This window comes from Martes martes (assembly GCF_963455335.1).
Source record: "Martes martes genome assembly, chromosome: 3".
Lineage (NCBI taxonomy): Eukaryota > Metazoa > Chordata > Mammalia > Carnivora > Mustelidae > Martes > Martes martes.
Window position 1 is genome coordinate 187,267,662 of NC_137890.1, and position 19,658 is coordinate 187,287,319.

Sequence of the window (19,658 nt, forward strand, 5' to 3'; positions counted from 1 at the left end):
TCTTAGCATTGTTGCTGACTGAACTGTTAGTAAATAGAAGACTCCAGCAAAGCACCTATAAATTCAGTTTTTAAATACCAATCATATGGAATTTTTCTGTCATGAGTACTGTGAAGAAGTTTCTGAAAACACAAAGCACAACAGGCCAGGAATTTGGTAAGCCAAAATGGATTTATTGTTGAAAACAAAAATTTATAAAGATAACTAACTGAAAAAAAAAACAACTGATATGAGAAAACTACCTTGTTGTCTTAATCATTTTAGTACCATAGTTTTGCTCTGTGCATCAAAACCTGGTGTTAGATTTCCTGTGTGTGTTGTTTCATCATTAAGGGCATTTTACCCTTAAAACACTGAAAAATTTCCAAACTTCATATTAATCTTACCTGTCAATCTAACGAGTTCATGAATATGATTATATTGTCAAGTTCCTACTGACATTATTACTTTATAGGAACTTTATAAGGAAATTTTTTTGACACTGTTAACCTTTTTAAAGCATTCTGATCCTAACAAAAAATTCTTGAGGAAAAAAAAGTATTTTTGAGAATAAATAACAAAGGCTAGTAGAGTGGATAGCCACACAGAGTAACCAAGGTTCTTTCTAATTATGTTTCATAGTGTCTACCGTCTGTTCAGTTGGTCTCAGTTGCCTGTCAGTGTCATTTGTGAGGCCTTTTTAAGGCCTTTTAATTTACATTAGAATGGATTAAGTCTGTTGCTGAGGCTTTGGCAAGTTAAGTTGAGGTGAAGCCTCCTAGGTTAGAAAACACCCGGTGGATCCGGTCAGGTTGTTAGCGACTGGCTCGTTGCTCTTCAGCTTCAGCACCTCTGGTCGCCTTGCCCACACAGGTGTTCCTGAAGAACACTGGAGAAAGTTAACTGTCTGCAGAAATTTCTTTCTTTCTTTTTTTTTTTTTAAGATTTTTATTTATTTATTTGACAGAGAGAGACACAGGGAGAGAGGGAACACAGCAGAGGGAGTGGGAGAGGGAGGAGCAGACTCCCGGTGAATCAGGGAGACCAGCGTGGGGCTCGATCCCAGGACCCTGGGATCATGACCTGAGCTGAAGGCAGACGCTTAACGACTGAGCCACCCAGACGCACTGCAGAAATTTCTTAGTACATACAAATTGTTACCACATAAAACTACTGCCACCCCCATGTCTACTTCCAGGAAAAAAAAAACCCTGGATTTAAAAACTCTATTTGGTGCTGTACCATTTCATTAAATAGACCAGTCTCTTCTCTACTTATTCCTCAAAATACAGACTATGGGATCTGGTCTTCATTTTAAAGATAGATTTTTATTTTTTGTTTTTATTTTTATTTTTTTTAAGATTTTATTTATTTATTTGACAGAGATCACAAGTAGGCAGAGAGGCAGGCAGAGAGAAGAGGAAGCAGGCTCCCAGGGAGCCTGATGCGGGGCTCGATCCCAGGACCCTGGGATCATGACCTGAGCTGAAGGCAGAGGCTTTAACCCACTGAGCCACCCAGGCGCCCCAAAGATAGATTTTTATTTGATAAGGTGCATTACTAGTTTTATTGTGTCTTCATGTCATTTACTGAGTAAGTTCCACGGGATGATAATCATATATATCATTAGACAGCAACTCTTTACTGCTTCAGCTAGATCAGAATCATTTGAGATTAAGTTGCAACTCTCCATTATTTTTAGCATTCATTCATTCATCATCTATTGAATGCTCTTTGTCGTATGCTAGCTACCAAAATAAATGTAGAAATCATATTGTAATGTTATAAAAAGCAAATGGACAAATTATAAGATATCAAATCTGGAAATAATTATATGTAGTATTAAATGTCATTTGTTTTACATGAAGGGATACAGTTCAAGGAATATTTTTGGCAGTCCATATTTACAAAATGTTAGGAATTTGAGTTTAGGATTATTGATCCGAAAATGAAAACATGGGTATTTTATGAGGTACTGAATATAAAGTGTGAAATCAGTTTTTTTATAACCAATTAATTAAGAAATAAGTATTTATAATTTCTTTGAACCTGTTTTAAGTTCTGTATACCTTTAGAAATAAAATCAGTTTTTTATGTCCTTTTTTCTTTTTTTTTTTTTTTAGTCTCTGACGTTAAGACTTCAAGACTATCCATCTTTGTCTCATCTTGTTGTTTATGTACCATCTGTTCATGGAAGTAAGGTAACAAATGGATTAAGGTTGTTATCAGAATGTTTAGTGGATACTCATGCTAAATTTTTAAGTTATTTTTTGATGTATTCTCTGACATAATGCTTATCTAAAACAATGACCAGTTTGGTGAAGACTGTTAAATCATTAAGATCATCTACTCTAACTTGAACTAAGCAGAATAAACCCAAGCCTCTGTGTTCAAAGTGGGAACATACTTTATGTATTAATCTTACAAAATTATTGAGTACCCTTTTATGTGCAAGACTCTGTGCCAGGAATTATAGGAGGCAAACAAATGAGGAAGACATGAATCCTATTCTCAAAAAACTACATACTGTTGGGTAGGGGGAGAGAAGCATTTGGAAGCAGAGGGAAGAGTGAGAATAAAAGAGGTGCCCCAAAATATACTACAAATCAGAATATAGCAAATAAATGAAAGGTTTAAGAAGGGGAGATATCTCTGAATGGTGGAATGAGGAAAGGCTTTATTATGAGGCGATATTTTGAATTTCCTTAAAAGATAGTTAAAGTTTTTATGTGTAGCATAAACATTGAGACCTATGCTGTCCAATATGGGAGCTACTGGCACATGTGGCTATTTAAATGAAAAGCAATTAAAACTAATAAAATTCAGCTCCTTAGTTATATTAGCTACATTCCAGGTGGTCATTAGTAACAACATTACAGAAAGTTACAATGTCCAGAACTGCTGGGACAAAGAAACCATGAGATCCAAGCATGGAAGTGTGAAGGTGTGAGATGTGTATGGAAACAGTGAATAAGTAAATAGAAATTTTGAAAAGCTGGCCACCATGGGAAGGATAATAGTGGAAGAAAAGTCTGGGAAAGTAGTTCATGGCCATACTCTCAAGGACCTCGATTAGAAGATTTAGGACTTCATAGAATTCAGGAGTTAGTAGGCAGCTGAAAGATTTTCGCTGTAGTAGAAGCGGGATCAGAGCCATTTTGGAAGATGAATCTGTTTATGGTGTGCATGGATGAGAAACAGACGAGCTGCTGTATAAGGGGTTATGAGGGCTTGAGCTAGGGAAGTGGGAGTAGAAATAAAAGGTTGGTGATTTTTGAGAGAAGTTGTGGGAGAGGGAAGCAAGAGACAGAGGTAGAAACCTTCTACTTCCCTTTCCACATTTCACCTAACAAACTTACCTTTCAGTATCTATCCTAAGTGTTCCTGTTCTCCTTTTCATGACTCATCCAGATAACTTCTTACTTCCATGACACTTTGTTTATAACTTCTTGGAGGAATTATGCTGAATTATAATTTATTTGTTTATCTATTACCATAACCATATTGTGAATTCTTTGGGATTAAGACCACATAGATTTTATTCTACTTTGCATCCTCATCCTTTAGCAACTCACTACCATATAAGTGCTCAAAAAAATAGTTCTTTAATGAGAAAATTGTCGAGATTTGAGGGCAAAATCATTAGGAAAATTTTAAAGATACAGGAGAAAGGGATGTAGTTGGGAGTTAACGCAAAGACTAAATCTCACAAGTACCTTATAATGAATACATTGTTTTGTTTTGCTTAGCTCAAGTGAAAGGTAATTCAGCATCTTCAATTCTAAAAGCTCTCTTTAGGGGTTTTTCTGTCAGGTAAGTTGGTTTTGAATGAATTTAAACATCTTTCCCAAACTTGGAAAGGCCCTGTCTCGTTATTCAAGAAACTAATGAGCCTTTCACAAATAGCCAGCCTTAGCAGCCGAATGAATATTTAATATGTCTTAATGTTCTTTGGAAAGTAACACTTGCTGACTCTACTGTTGCATACCCAGTCTCGCAAGGATGTTAATTTAGGCCTTTTATAATTTCTACATATCTGTTATAACCCATCATCAGGATACATATATTTAAATAGATAGCTTGAAAATTTTTTGCAGTCAACTGATAATATAGTTTTCAAAATGCAAATATGAAATTACTTGCATTTTTTGATGACAGAAAACAAAATAATTCCATTAGAAAGAGACAGACCCTCGAATTCTTTTCTTGGGTATGGGTTTATTCCATAAAGGGAGTAGCCAAATTTTTAAAGCAATAATAAAAATTGTATTATTTTAAATACCTATAAAAGTGATTTAAAATTGATTCTGTCTCAGGCAATGTCTCACCCAAAAGTGCTTTGTAAAAATATAATGAATAGTCTTGTTCAGTAAATGATTATTCTAACTTTGTAACAGCTGTTTTCTGTAAGGAAGATGTCTGATGATATTGTTGGCCTTTTAAGTATAGAAGGGGCAGTAAAAGCAAATCCCCTTAACAAGTTTTTCCTTTTATTCCTAATATGTGTACTGTAGTCAGATAGCATTTTCCCACATCTTTTTTTGACTTTCAGAAACAAAAAATCCACCCAAGAGGCAAACAAAATAACAATTGCTTCAAGTACAATCCAAGGTATACTTATTAGAAAAACCTAGGATAAACCTCATTGGCTTTCTGCTTCCTATAGACAGCATTCTACTTGCTAGCTACAATTTGGCATCAGATTAATTTGTTCTTCAGCTCCTGTAGATCAAAGCAATTTGGTTTCCTTATGGAGATTATTCTAATGAAACCATTCTTACTGCAGTCAGCTTAGGGCAAAGTTCCTTATGCCATTGTAGAAATGTTATTACATAAGAAATGTCATTACAAAACATCGTAATCATGCAGATGTCACATTTTAGTTTTACTTTTTTTAAGATAGCATTTTTTCGTGCTTCATACATAGTAAACCTTTTTTTCCATTTATTCTAATCACTGTTTAGCTTGAAATAATCTTATACAAAAAACTTTAGCCATCTGTAGATAAATGGCAGTATGTCCATCTCCAAGTCTTTTGTAGTCTATTTAGAGTGTTGGAGATACATAATTAATATGGGATTTTTTAAAATTAAAATTCAAAATAATATTTCTTTTTTACTATGAAAATATTGATTTTTATCTGAATCTCTAATTAATCTTGAGTTAACCTTGATTCTTAATGCTTTGACCCATCCTTTAAAGTCCTTCTTCTTTAAACACCTGAAATTAACCGGAAGGAAACTGGACTGTACATCAGCTGTTGTACAAATGATCCTCTAATAATTTATTAAGTTAAGCTTGTTCATCAAATTTTCTTAGCTTAACATCTCTCCTTGAGTAATTATTGCCATCTAAGTATAGTCAGAGTGAGAATGTGATAGGTAATAACTTCTCCAAAGCTGGTTTATTTATAGACTTTTATTTTCCACTCAAGCATCAAGTGAAGGTATTTTACTATACATGTAATCCTATTTTTTTCTAAAAAAACAATGTTTTATATTTTAGTTTGTTGTAGATTGTGAATTCTTTAAAAAAGAGACACGATCCATTCAGCTTCCTGTAACTCATCTTTTTTCCTTTGGTAAGTACTTTGATTTTGGAGGCCTTAAGAATTTCTTTTTTTTTTTTTTAAGTAGGCTCCACACCCACCATGGAGCCCAGAACAGGGCTTGAACTCAGGACCCCAAAATCAAGACCTGAGCTGAGGTAACAGTTGGACGGTCAACCGACTGAGCCACCCAGGCATCCCAAGAATTAATTTTATTTTTAACAGAGTTCTTATTTATTTTGCCAGTCAGTTGCAATAATGAAGAGCCTGTAACTTTATATATTGTGTAATTCAAGTATAGTTCTTAGAATAACCATATCATGTGTTCCAGTGGTTTGATTGTTATTTTAATAGCAGGCTAGAGGTCATCTTCTGAGAAGTGAAATTTAACCTTCTCCCTGGTCATACACATTTGCAAGTAATCGTGTGTGTGTGTGTGTGTGTGTGTGTGTGTGTGTGTGTTTGGTGGTCTTCCATGAATTTATACTGCATGTTGGCCCTTTTAATAAAATGTTTATTATAAGGAATAAATTGCTGTCTGCCCTATGGAAGTTTCAAGATTTCTCCAAATATTTTTCCCATTTTTTTTTAAAGATTTTATTTATTTATTTGACAGACAGAGATCACAAGTAGGCAGAGAGGCAAGCAGAGAGTGAGAGGGGGAAGCAGGCTCCATGCTGAGCAGAGCCTGATGCGGGGCTTGATCCCAGGACCCTGAGATCGTGACCTGAGCTGAAGGCAGAGGCTTAACCCACTGAGCCACCCAGGAGCCCCCCCATTTTTTTTATTGTGGTAAAATACATGTAACTAAATGTGCCTTTAAATTTTATTTTGAAATAATTTTGAGCACTCAGAACAGTTACAGAAAGAGCACAGGGTTCTATATCCTTCATTTACCTTAACGTAAAAAATGCAGTTGTCAAAACTAAGAAATTATTATTCGTACAACATTGTTAACTAAATTACAGGCTTTGTTTGGTTTTCATCAGTTTTTCCACCAGTGTTCTCCACATTCCCACATTGCATTCAGTTGTCATGTCCTGTTCATCTCCTCTAATCTTTGAGAGTTCCTCAGTTTTTCCTTGTCTTTTATGACTTCGACATATTTTGAAAAGTACTTATAAGCTATTTTGTAAAATATCAGATACTTGGATTTGTCTAATGCTTCCTTGTGATTAGATTAAGGTTGTGCATTTTTAGCAAGCATATCACCAGAGCTATGTGTACTTCTCATTGTATCCTATGGATGGACACATGATATCACTATGTCTAATTACTAATAATGTTAACCTTGATTACTTGGTTAAGGTAGTGTCTTCCAGGTTTCTCCACTGTAAATTTATTTGTTTCCTGTTTGTATTTAATAAATGTCTTGGGGGAGCTACTTTGAGAATGTTTCAGTACCCTTTTATCTTCAAAATAACCCACTAATTTTAGCATCCTCTGGTTCCTCTAGTCTGAGGCAGTTATTACTGGTATTCTGATTTGTTGGAATTCTTATGAAAGGAAAGTTGTCCAGGCTCCATTTATTTACTTAGTCAAATTTTATTTATGTCTGTATGACTCATGGATATTTTTTCATTGGATTATAATTTAATATTATCATCTCATTTTTTTGCTTAAGTTGTTCCAGCTTTGGATATTGGGAGCTCATTTTAGATTGGCTCCTTGCTCTTTTGACATGGCCTATCCTTAAAATATATATTTTTTAATATTCCATTTATGAAAAAAATCTGTTACTCCAGAGCAGAAACTGTTTTAGATTTTTATTCCTCACCCACCTTTTTGGGGGGGGGGATAAGAAAGATACTCAGAATAATACAGAAATGACAAGGCTGAATCACTTATCTAATTTAAAATGAGATTAAAGGGGCAACTGGGTGACTCAGTGGGTTGAGCCTCTGCCTTCAGCTCAGGTCATGGTCTCGGGGTCTGGGATCGAGTCCCGTCGGGCTCTCTGCTTGGGGGGAAGCCTGCTTCCCTCCTCTCTCTGACTGCCTTCTGCCTGCTTGTGATCTCTCTCTCTCTGTCAAATGAATAAATCAAATCTTTAGGGGAAAAAAAAAGATGAGATTAAAGACTTATAAAATGAAAGATCTACCAAGAAAGCATACCTGTTTGAAATTGAAAATATGTAGTTGACTTTTTAAAATACATATATTACAAATGTTGTCTGGAGTGTATCGAAAGAAGATAGGATTTTTAGGAGTTCACTCCTCCATAAACAGAAATGAAAACCTATAAATTATTTTTTAATATTAAAAATGTATTAGCATTAGTTAAACATTGTTAAGTAATCAGTACTCTTTAAAAACTGTTTGGTATTCTAAGTAATACAGTACTTTAAATTCAACAGGACTGTCTTCAAGGAAAGTGATATTAAATACAAGTGGCCTGTTTTATAATATAGAACTTCTAAACTTTGGACAGGTAATTATCCTGATTATAACAAGGATTTGATTTTACCTCACTGTTTAGTTAAGCAAACAAAATAAACTTTTGTTTTTCTTGTTTTTGTTTTCGTGGTCAAACTCTTACTAGATATACCAGGCTTTTAAAATCAACATAGTAAGCAAGTGCTCAGGAGTCAAAGGTAAGTGTATTTCTGAGAAGAATAGTATTGGTCATTTGAAGAATCAATAGATCTTCACTTCAATTTTATGTAATATTTATTTATTTATTTATGTGAATTAAGATTAGATTATGATAATAGAAAAGCTGTATTTCCAAGAGATTTAACATAGACCCTTTCTTAATACTAAGTATCTTCAACTGTATCAGTTTAAATATCTACATTTTTAAAATGCTTTATATATTTTTCTATCTCATTATAATAGTAATTCAGTTTAGCTGTTTTACCAGTTTCTTAGTTTGCTCTAGTTTCCTAGTTTACCTAGTTTTTTTTTTACCTACTATGCTCTAGTTTTCTAGTTTACCAGTTTCCATATACTCTAATATCTTTTGTAAGTCTAATTAAACATTATTTAATAATTCTCGGTAATTCTTTATATCATCTAAGTCTTACTGGTTATTTTTTATGAATGGGGAACCGGTAGTTAGGTATTGTAGTAGGTTTATAACACATATTTCCTTTATGTTTCCACAGAAGAAATAACTAGTATCTATAAACTTCATATTCCTTGGTCTTATGAAGATTCACTTACTATTGCACAGTAAGTGTATGAAAGAATTTATCTTAAACTTTGGCCATTTTGAATAGTACATATTCTTCTTAGTTTGTTTAAATCATAGTGAAATTTTAATGAAACTATTTAAGTTCCTCTTAATAAAATGTACCTATCCTTTAGGTAGCATTGTGTTCATAAGATAATATTATAAGACAATGTAGTATTCTTATCTAGATGATATATAATTTAAACTTTACTTGCTTGGAGCATCGACCCCTTACTAGACTGTCCTCCAATGCCTGTTCTAGATGACGGAGCATTCAAACAACTGTGATACAATTGAAAAAATGTCCATCTATAATAACGTCTCTGACATTTGTCTTCCTCTCCATTATTTCATTGTGCTGTGCGAGGATTGACTTAGCAATGGATATTTAACAGCATTTTGTATTTGAGAATTAATATTTAAGTTATCTTTTCAGGGTACCATCTTCCACAGAAATTTCTCTGAAACTCCACATTGCTCAACCAGAAAACGACAGCCATGTAGCATTATTAAAAATGTATACATCTTCAGACTGTCAGTATGAAGTAAGTTGCATGTGTTTGCTTAACTTTTAAGATTTAGTTATAGAATACATGGGAAATACATTTTTATATTAACCATAGATATATGGCAATGTGGAAGCCAATAAATACATGAAATGGACTTTTATGATGCTTTAAATATTCTCCATTTTGTCTGTCAGCACCACCTCAGTATTTCCTCAGCTGGACCATTGAAAGTATATGTCTTAATAAGTAATGGAAAATAAAATTGAGACTATAGATTAACCTTCTAAGTTTAGAGGCCCAAAGTTCAAAATTCTCTATAAATTGAAGAACATCATGAAATCAGCTGAAATGGCTTTACTGCAGTAATTAATATGATATATGTTGGTTTCCAGCTCTACTGGATAAGCTTAAGACTCTTCTTTCCTTTTCACTAGCTTTTTAAATCTCTGTGTGTCATTTATATGTGCAGTATAGTATGCCTGCTGTGTTTGTTTTACTATCACAGTACATCTCTGCTCCAAGAGAAGGGAGATAAACTTGACTAACATATACTTTTATGGATTCATGAACTACAAGAGTCCCTCTGTATCCGAACATCCCAGGTTCTAAGGATTCCAGATTTAAGAGATTATACATTTTAATGGTGATTTCTGGTTTATGTGAAATATCTTCATTCTATTCAGTTCTTTTAAAACAACCTTAAATATTTGGGCTCTTCATTAGAATTAACTTGGGGTGGACTAGAATTGGTAGGTCAGACTGTACGTTGGCGACAAGTTTCATTGGACCTCAATTATGACTTATTTTGGATTTCATAGTATTTCTTAATGCTTTAATATCTTTCTCTTTTTAACACTGAAGGATTTTGTAGGGCTTTAATGGTTTTTAACGTGTGCCTTTATATTTCTAATAGTGATAGCAAAAATTCCATTAATAATTTGGCTACAAATACTGCACACTCAAAAATGTCCATGTTTTTACAAATACTTTGTTTTTAAAAAGTAAGTATTTTGAAGTCATTTTATAATTTCTGTATGAAATATGTATTTCCTTTTTCCAGACTTCTTAATATCAAAAAAGTGTATTTATAATAGAGATAATAATTGATGAATTTCTTTTTAAAATATTGTTTTGGCTTAAATTTTACCAAATATGCTCTGTTTCTGGTCTTATATCCTATAAAACTTGTTTTTGTGAAATTTACTCAGAAGTACCTTAGCTTAACTATACTTAGTGCTATACAGTTGTAGGTTTGAGACTTAACATACTGGTTATGTAATAGGTTAATTTGTATTTAATTGTTCAGCAGACATATGTATAGTTTCTGAATTCAGTCGTTCAGTCAAGTCCTTTAGCTTGAATCATGTGGTACTAAGATATTCTGGTTAATCAGATATCCTAGTTACAAGTACCATAGCATTCATCCAGTTGTCAGAGAATTAGAATCCAGGAAAATATGCTAAACAATGAAACTATACTTAATACAAATTAAAATTTGTGGTTCAGAGGATTCTGATAATACCATAAATGAATTTAGGTCAGTCATTATTAAAAAAATTAATGATTATGTGTAGAGATGTGCAGAAGTGCTCAGTTTAATAAAATGTGAACTAGAAGGCTTTAGGAGAAATAACCTTTTTTTTTTTAAATTATTTTTAAACTAGGTGACAGTTAAGACTTCCTTTTCACAAATTCTTGGACAGGTAAGTGATTCCTGTTTGATTATGGATTGCCTTAATCATATAAGGCAAGGGTTGCAAACTTTTTTCTGGGAAGGTCCAGATAATAAAATATTTTAACAAACTAAATATGGGGTCTTGCTGCTGGAACTGTTACAGCTGCTTCTTTCTTTTTCACTTTTCCCATTTTCCTTCTTTTTCCCACTTCAATAAAATCCAAAACCAATTCTTGGCAAACAAATCTTAGTTGGCCATGCCTGGCTTTAAGGTGATGCTTTCATTCCTAGAGATGAGAGCTGATTCCTGATTCTCAAATTAGTGTTTTTGGCTAAATGAATGTCATATTAAGATTTCATGTTGCACATACTATGCTATAATTCATAGTCCAGTAAAATTTGTAGGTTCTTTCATATAAACAAACATTTTCAAATAACTTTGTATGTTGTATGTGCTTAATCTGTAAAAATAAAAAGTAAATTATATTAAAAATAAACATGGTGAAATACTTTAAATTTACTATTTTTTGAGTTGAAATACTTTAAATTTACTGTTACTGTAGTTCATAAGCAAATAGTGTTATAAAAATAATTTATTGAGGGCGCCCGGGTGGCTCAGTGGGTTAAGCCACTGCCTTTGGCTCAAGTCATGATCCCGGAGTCCTAGGACTGAGTCCCATATGGGGCTTCCCCTGCTCTGCAGCGAACCTGCTTCTCTACTCCCTCTGCCTGCCAACTCCCTCTGCTTGTGCTCTTTCTCTCTCTAGCTCTCTGTTACTCAACATCATTATAATTTGCAGAATTGTATAACCTGGCATAAATAATAATATTAATTAGTCAAAAATTATATACTCATTTTAAAACTCACAAAAGTTTTATTGTGCCTTCTATTGTTTTTTATTTTTTGTTGTGGCATAGCATAGCAGAATTTTAAAAATTTAAGTCCTTTAACTGTAATTATAAAACTCACAAATCAAAATTAACCCAGAAATTTTTTTAATACTTTTTTTTTAAGATTTTGTTTATTCATTTGACAGAGATCACAAGTAGGCAGAGAGGCAGGCAGAGAGAGAGAGCGGGAAGCAGGCTCCCTGCTGAGCAGAGAACCCGATGCGGGGCTCGATCCTAGGACCTTGAGATCATGACCTGAGCTGAAGGCAGAGACTTTAACCCACTGAGCCACTCAGGTGCCCCTAACCCAGAAATTTTTTATATGCATTATCTCATTTGATTCTCACAACAATCTGGTGAGAACTAGATTGTGATTATTATTAAATCTGTGAACATTAGAAAATTCTAAGTTCATATGTAAAATGTGCTACATTAGAAAGAGAAGATTACATGGTATAAATTGGAAGAGTAGCACCATGGATAGTTACAATAAATTCTCTAGCTTGTTAAGGGACCTTTTTTAAGAAAAATTACAGAGGATGGGTGGGGAAAAAAAAGAAAAATTATGTCTTGGCATATAGAGGAAGAATTGATGCTATTGTATTTTTAGTATGTCCAAAAGGCATGTTAACTGTATACAGTGGTACGGGCTGAAAATATAACATACTGTCTTATCCATATCATCCCTAGGGCTCATAATTCAGAGTAGTGACAGGAAAAGTCAAGTTAGCTTGATACTTGATAGCCAAGCATAATTATATGTCCATCAAATAAGGATATACTAATATTCTTGTTAAGACATGGAAATTTATCTAAAAAACAAAGATATGTAGGTATTACAGGATCAAAGGTGGGTACTTTTTTAAATGTCAAAGAATTTGTGGTAATTAAGTCTTTCCCAAATTACTGAAAGATATGATGCTCTTCCTTCATGTTTGTTTAAAAATTTAGCTTGAGAATGGGAGAATGAATTGATGTAATATATATTATTCATCTTTTAAAAATAATACATATTTTCAATGTTGCTGATTCAGTCAAAGAAGACTGAGAATAGGAATAAAGAGAAACAACTTGGGAGAATCTTTAGCCTTTGCTTAGTTAATTTTCCATCAAATTAGTTTTTCTTTCCTTTTTTTTTCAGAAAATTAAAAAAACTAACTTTGAAAGACTAAAGAATCATGGGGAAAGCAATGAATTCTATGTGCTATATTCCTCTAGCACTGGAGTTTTGCAGTTCTCATTGATTGGTAAACTTAGTCTTGGCTGAATGTTCTTGCTGATCTTCTGGAGGAGGGGCCTGTTGCAGTGATTCTCACGTGTCTTTGCCTGATGCGGAATTGCACCGTCCTTGCCAGGCAGGCTAAGCAATCTGCTCGGATTTGCTCTCTGTACCTTTTGTCCCCTGAAAGCTTTCCATACAGCTTTGGAGGATGAGAACAAAAGTGACGGCTTCCCAATCTCTGGTCCCAGAGGAGCTGAGAACTCGGGGCCCCCCTCCCCAGGGAGTCTTCAGAGAAAAGCAATCACTCCTGTCTCCCTGGTTTCCGGCCCCACTCCATGCTCACCTGGCCGGTGACCGAGCATTTCTGTCTCTGGCACACAACCCCATTTGGAGTTTCCGAACCTAGCAGATTCCTGTGGTTTGCCGCTGCACCACTCCTCCTGGGGAGGAAGGGAAGTCTCCCTGGACCTGCTGCTTGTTGGGTCCCTGCTCGAAGAATAGTGTCCCAGCTGTGCCACGGATTGTGGTTTAAGGCATCCCTGAGCTGAGAGCCCACTCTTCAGCTCCATCTTTGCAGCCGGCTTCCCTGCTCCGATACTTGGGACCTCTGCCCCTGAGCTCTGCCCGGTCTTTCTGTGACCCCGAGAGTCCTGAGACCACACCATCCCAGGGAGGAGTCCACCCCCTGCTTAGCCACTGGAGTGACGTCCCTCAGTGGAGCAGACTTCTAAAAGTTCAGATTTTGTGCTCCGCTGCTCTTTCGCTTGCTGGTAGCCAGCTGATGGAAGCTTCCTCCCCCCGTGGTGTATCTTTCAAATTATTGCCTCATATTCACTTCTCCACACCTTCTAGAAGGTGGCTACTTTTCTGTTCATAGAATTGCTGCTGTTCTTTTCTTCAAGCTCCTGTTGAGTTTGTAGTAGTTCAGAATGGTTTGATAACTAGCTAAGTTCCTGGGACTAGAAGAAATTTAAGTCTCCTGCTCCTCTACCATTTCTCCTCCCCCTCTCCTTTTTTTTAATTTAAAGATTTTATTTATTTATTTGACAGACAGAGATCACAAGTAGGCAGAGAGGCAGGCAGAGAGAGAGTGGGGAGAAGCAGGCCCCCTGCTGAGCAGAGAGCCCTATGCAGAACTTGATCCCAGGACCCTGGGATCATGACCTGAGCTGAAGGCAGAGGCTTAACCCACTGAGCCACCCAGGCGCCCCTCCTTTTTTCTTTTTTAAGATTTATTTGAGAGCGCAAGTGTGCGCGGTGCACGCGTACACACAAAGGAGAGAATCTCAAGCAGACTCCCTGCTAAGTGGGGATCCCCCCCTCCATGGGGGATTCCACCTCGGGCTCAACTCCACGACCCTTGAGATCATGACCTGAGCCAAAATCAGTCAGATGCTTAACCAGCGAGCCACCCAGGCACCCCTGTTTCTGTACTCTTGATAACTAAAGTATGCTATATGTTTTCTACCAGGTCATTAGCAGGCATTGAGTATCATTTAATTTTTAAAACTTTATAGCTAAAAAATGCTAACTATTATTTGAGCTTTCCATGTGTTGTTGTAGATTATAATAACCAGTCATTGTAGATTATAATAACAAATACAATAATGAAAACACTTGAAATATTGCAAGGATTCTCAAAGTATGACACAGAGTGAGTAAATGCTGTTGGAAAAATGGCACCAATAGACTTGTTCAATGCCACTTGCCACAAATGTTCAATTTGTAAAAAATTCGATTATCTCCAAAGTACAGTGAAGCAAAAACAATAAAATGAGGTATGCTTGTAATAGCAGCTAATATTTTGTGATAGCTTAACATGTTTGAGCTAATACTGTAAATGCTTTACACAAGTGAACATCCTTAAAGTTTAAAATCACCTATAAGGTTAGTACCATATTGTCCCCATTTTACTGATGAGGACAATAAGAGTTAATGAGAAACTTGTTTGTCTATTAACTTTTTTTTTTTAAGATTTTATTTATTTATTTTCAAGAGACAGTGTGCATGCATGCAAGGGACAGAGGGAAAGGGAAAGAGAGAATCTCGGTCATGCTCCATGCCAAGCGTGGAGCCTGACACCGGGCTTGATCACATCACCCTGAAATTATGACCTGAGCCAAAATCAAGAGTTGGATGCTTAACCACCTAAGCCACCCAGGTTCCCCTGCTTCTCTATTAGGTGTTTAATTGTGCAAGTTACTTGGGCTCCCTGTGCCTGAATTTCTTCATCTGTAAAATAGGGATAAGAATTACCTCAAAGGGGGCACCTGGGTGGCTCAGTGGGTTAAGCCTCTGCCTTCGGCTCAGGTCACGATCCCAGGGTCCTGGGATCGAGCCCCGCATCAGGCTCTCTGCTCAGCGGGGAGCCTGCTTTCTCCTGTCTCTGCCTGCTTCTCTGCCTACTTGTAGTCTCTGTCTGTCAAATAAATAAATAAATAAATCTTAAAAAAATAAAAAAAGAATTACCTCAAAGGATTTTGGGAGGAGAGAATGAGATAACGCATATAAAATGTTTAGTATCATGCCTGGACTATATTAAATGCTCAATAAATGTACCTTGTAAAAAAAAGTCTATAGTATATGCTACTCTACTGCATATTTTTTTTTTGTTGCACCTTTATGAAAAATTCTGATTACATGTTTCTAACATACTGTATATTCTTGATATTTATTTTACTTAGATTTTTGATACCCATTACTGGAAGTACCTCTATGGCCATGTCAGGGAAAATATAAAGTGAAGAAAGACACTTTTATTTCATGTGAAAGTACATTAATTTCATTAACATGAATATTCAGAAGTTGCCCTTTGATTTGCCTGTTTTCTAGGTAGTTAGATTTCACGGTGGAGCTCTTCCTGCTTATGTTACATCTAGTATCCTTCTTGCTTATGGAGGACAGTTATATTCTCTTTTCTCAACAGGTAAGAATGTTTCTATTCCTCCTCTCCATCTCTCTCCACCCCTTTTCTCCAAAGTTCTTCATTACTACTTATTTGTCCCTCATGTGACTGAATTCATGACCCATCTCTCCAGTTTACAGGCATTTCAGATCCTCTGGTTTTAGGAGATCCCCAAGAAGATTCCTTACTTAGCTTTTCCGTTTTACACTTTAGTGCCTGAAGTTTTTTCCCTTTATTCTGAAGATATCTTAAGAGGTAGAGTCTCCTTGATGGGGATCTTGTTCCCCATTCCATCCCTAGTACCCAATGTAGTGTCAAGCACATAGTAGGCATTCAGTGTAATGTTTGGGCCGTTCCACTACATCAGTTAGGTCCTGAATGGAATAACTGAGAGTTTATTTTAATGAAGAGACTATTTCAAAGGTATGGGTAGGGTTAAGAGAAACCAACAAGAAATGATTAAGTGCCAGGTTAGCAGTAGAGCCGTCTGATACTCCTCGTTTTCAGGGCAAGGGAGTGAGCAAGCCTAGAGGGCTGTAGTGGAGGGCAGCATTACTACAGCTGTAGCCACTGTCAAGCTGTGGCTCAGCAGGGGGAAAAGGCAGGGAAATACATATACGAACCTTATTTCCTCTTATCAGTGCCTATCATTCATTGCACCTAAGTCAGCCTCCCAGAGCTCAGAACAAAGTAAGGGTGGAGAATGAATCCAGAGATCCAGATTAGAATATATACTGCATTGGACAAAACCTTTCCTAGAGGATAGCAATGAAAATAGTTTCCCAGGAGCCTGCTTTATAAAGCCCTCACACATTGTTGGGCTTGGGTTGTAATGAAGGAAGATGAGACAGGAAAAGACAGTGGATCAAAATACATAAAAATAGTCCAGAAATATCCCTACCATTTCCTCTTGCCAAATCCTTCTGCAGCTACTGATTTTCTTTTGATGACTTACAATTTCAAGTATGCCTTTAGTATTCATTTTAACCTTCATATGCTGCTTTTGGGAATGTGAAATGGTATAGATGCTTTGGAAAGTAGGTTGGCAGTTACTCTGTGACTCAGGAACTGTACTCCTAGGTATATATCCAAGAAAAGTGTGAACAGATACCCACACTAAACTTTTGCACACATGTTCACAGAAGCACTATTCATAATACCCAAAAAGCAGAAACAACCCAGGTATCCATCAGCTGATAAACACATAACTAAAGTGTGCTGACTCCTGCTACCACATGGATGAATCTTGGAAGCACGCCAAATAAAAAGAGCCAGTCACAAAGGACTGTACATTATATGATTTTGTTTATAGAAAATGTTAAGAATAGGCCTGTCTGTAGAAACAGAAAGTAAATTAGTTGTTCCCTGGGAGCAGGGAGACATTGCAGGTGACAGTTAAGGAGATCAGGTTTGTTTTGGGAGTAATGAAAATGTTCTGAGACTGATTATGGTGATGAAGGCATAACTGTGAATATACTTAAAACCACTAAATTGTGTGTACTTTGAATGACTTGTGTGGTATGAGAATTACATCTCAGTTAAGTTGTTTTTTAAAAAAATCATGTTTGGAGCTTTGTGAAAATGCAAATGGTGAAACCCCAGCTTTGGCTTCCTGACGTTGTTTCAGAAGTGATTGTGTACTCTTACATATGATCTATTGATTTATAGTATTTCTAATCTGTGAAGAGAGTCTTTATGATAATTGTGACCCTTGCTTTCTCTGACATGAAATATGTTGCTCTTACAATGCAGTCAGTGTATGATATGATTCATAGTTATTATGAATTCTTCACTACACATAATTTTTTTTTTAATCACCAGGTCATTGCTTAGAATATGCTACTGTGTTGGATAAAGAAGCCAAGCCATACAAAGTTGATCCTTTTGTAATTATGATTAAGTTTCTGTTGGGGTAAGTTTTATTATCTGTGATAATGATTTTAATTATTTTATATATGAGAAACATGTTTAATTATTTACATATATGAAACATGTTTCATATATATATAGGGGCATAGTATGCCCCATAATGATATATAAATACTCATACAAATATGGCAATTGTCTTATTTTATTAAATGGGACTTTTAGGCAGAGTCCTAATAGGTATATCAACATTTACTTTGATATTATAACCATTTCAAAAGTAATTATAGAAATTATATATATATATATGTATCAGTTATAGAAACTTAATCTGTAAATATACCAAACTTCTTAAATTTGCAAAGGGATACATATGGTCCATAATTTTTGAGTATCCCAAATTCATGAGCACAAACCATTATAGGATATTTGTGAAACAGTGCTTCAGATCAGTTTTTCTTCCCATACAAAGTATATTTTGGATCTCTACCACATTTAGCATTCCATTTTTAATTTATTCTTATTTTGTGTTTTTTGCTTAGAACCGGTATACATTGGATCTCTTTTCGTTAGTTATTACAATTAGCTGTTGGTTTTCTAACTTAAAAAAAAGACAACTTATTTATTATAAGGAACAGCATTGATACTCAGGGCTCAGATCCTTGAAGATCAGTAGACTTACTTGGAAGATAAATAACTTTTTCTCTACAAGGAATTGAAGTTGGTTTTTCAGCATACGTACACATTGAGTATCATAAAACTTAGGGGACTCTACACTATGGCCAGATATCTCAGATATTAAATATTTGAATGTCAATTGTTGATTTTTTTCTTTTATTGTATGTTTTCTTTTATCCACAGATATAAATGGTTTAAGGAGTTATGGGATGTGTTAATGTTACCAGAATTAGATGCCATCGTTTTAACTAGTCAGAGTATGTGTTTCCCCCTTGTATCCTTGATTCTCTTTCTGTTTGGAACATGTACTGCCTACTGGGGTGGCCTACTTTCTTCTGCATCTGTGAGACTCCTTTCTTCATTGTGGCTAGCTTTGAAAAGGTAAAGAATGACTGAAAGCTTTCTTATTGCTCTTAAGGAAAAAAGTGTATTTTGATAGGGAACCTCAAAATTAGTTGGCTTTAACGAAACTCTAATTTCTAAGGAAAGAAACCTTAGAAAGGAAAGAAATTAACTTCTTCTAGAAAAACTAGAAAAACATGGGTTAGTGTTCAAAGTTCTATCTTTGTTAAAGATAATCATTCAAGGGCACCTGGCCGGCTCAGCTAGAGGAGCATGCAAGTCTTGATCCAGGGGTCATGAGTTTGAGCCCTACGTTGGTACAGAGATTCCTGAATTAAATAAAAACTTTTATTTTAAAAAAAGATAATCATTTATTGCATGTTAAATGCTGTTCAAGTTAATGCCAAGAGTTAATCAAAAACCTTTGACAGAGGGATGCCTTACTGGCTCAGTCAGTAGAGCATGTGACTTTTGAACTCAGGGTCATGAATTTGAGCCCAGCATTGGGAGTAGACATTACTTTAAAAAGTGACAGATTACAGAATTATTTTTAATTTTTATGATTGTAAATATTTTGAAGGAAGAAGTATTTCTCTGGCAATGCTTTTATATGTTGACTTCCCATCAAACCTGAGAGGAAGAGAATTCCAGTCAAGATACTTAAGATCAGATTACATGAAATGCAAAAAAAAATTCCAAAAACATTGCCTAGAGTTTTATTTTGGATCCAAAGACAAAGTTTGAAGCTACTGGTAGGCTTTTCTGGTAAACCACTGACCTTATTTCTCTTGCCTCTGCTCCTCACCGGACGTGTTACGTGATTTACTGTCACAGAGGAATTATGGTGTGATGCTTCTTCCTTCACCCTT

At 35.4% G+C, this 19,658-nt stretch overlaps 1 protein-coding gene across 1 annotated transcript in view; it reads left to right on the plus strand.

Annotated features, from left to right (window-relative positions):
- Positions 1 to 19,658, plus strand: part of PGAP1 (post-GPI attachment to proteins inositol deacylase 1) — a 72,873-nt gene that overhangs the window by 43,086 nt on the left and 10,129 nt on the right. The window contains exons 13-22 of the mRNA XM_080799632.1: positions 2,103 to 2,180; positions 5,485 to 5,560; positions 7,884 to 7,957; positions 8,069 to 8,120; positions 8,634 to 8,700; positions 9,138 to 9,246; positions 10,875 to 10,913; positions 15,831 to 15,924; positions 17,725 to 17,815; positions 18,631 to 18,828. Of these exons, the coding sequence (XP_080655758.1) occupies positions 2,103 to 2,180; positions 5,485 to 5,560; positions 7,884 to 7,957; positions 8,069 to 8,120; positions 8,634 to 8,700; positions 9,138 to 9,246; positions 10,875 to 10,913; positions 15,831 to 15,924; positions 17,725 to 17,815; positions 18,631 to 18,828 (878 nt within the window). The remainder of the gene's footprint in view (positions 1 to 2,102; positions 2,181 to 5,484; positions 5,561 to 7,883; positions 7,958 to 8,068; positions 8,121 to 8,633; positions 8,701 to 9,137; positions 9,247 to 10,874; positions 10,914 to 15,830; positions 15,925 to 17,724; positions 17,816 to 18,630; positions 18,829 to 19,658) is intronic.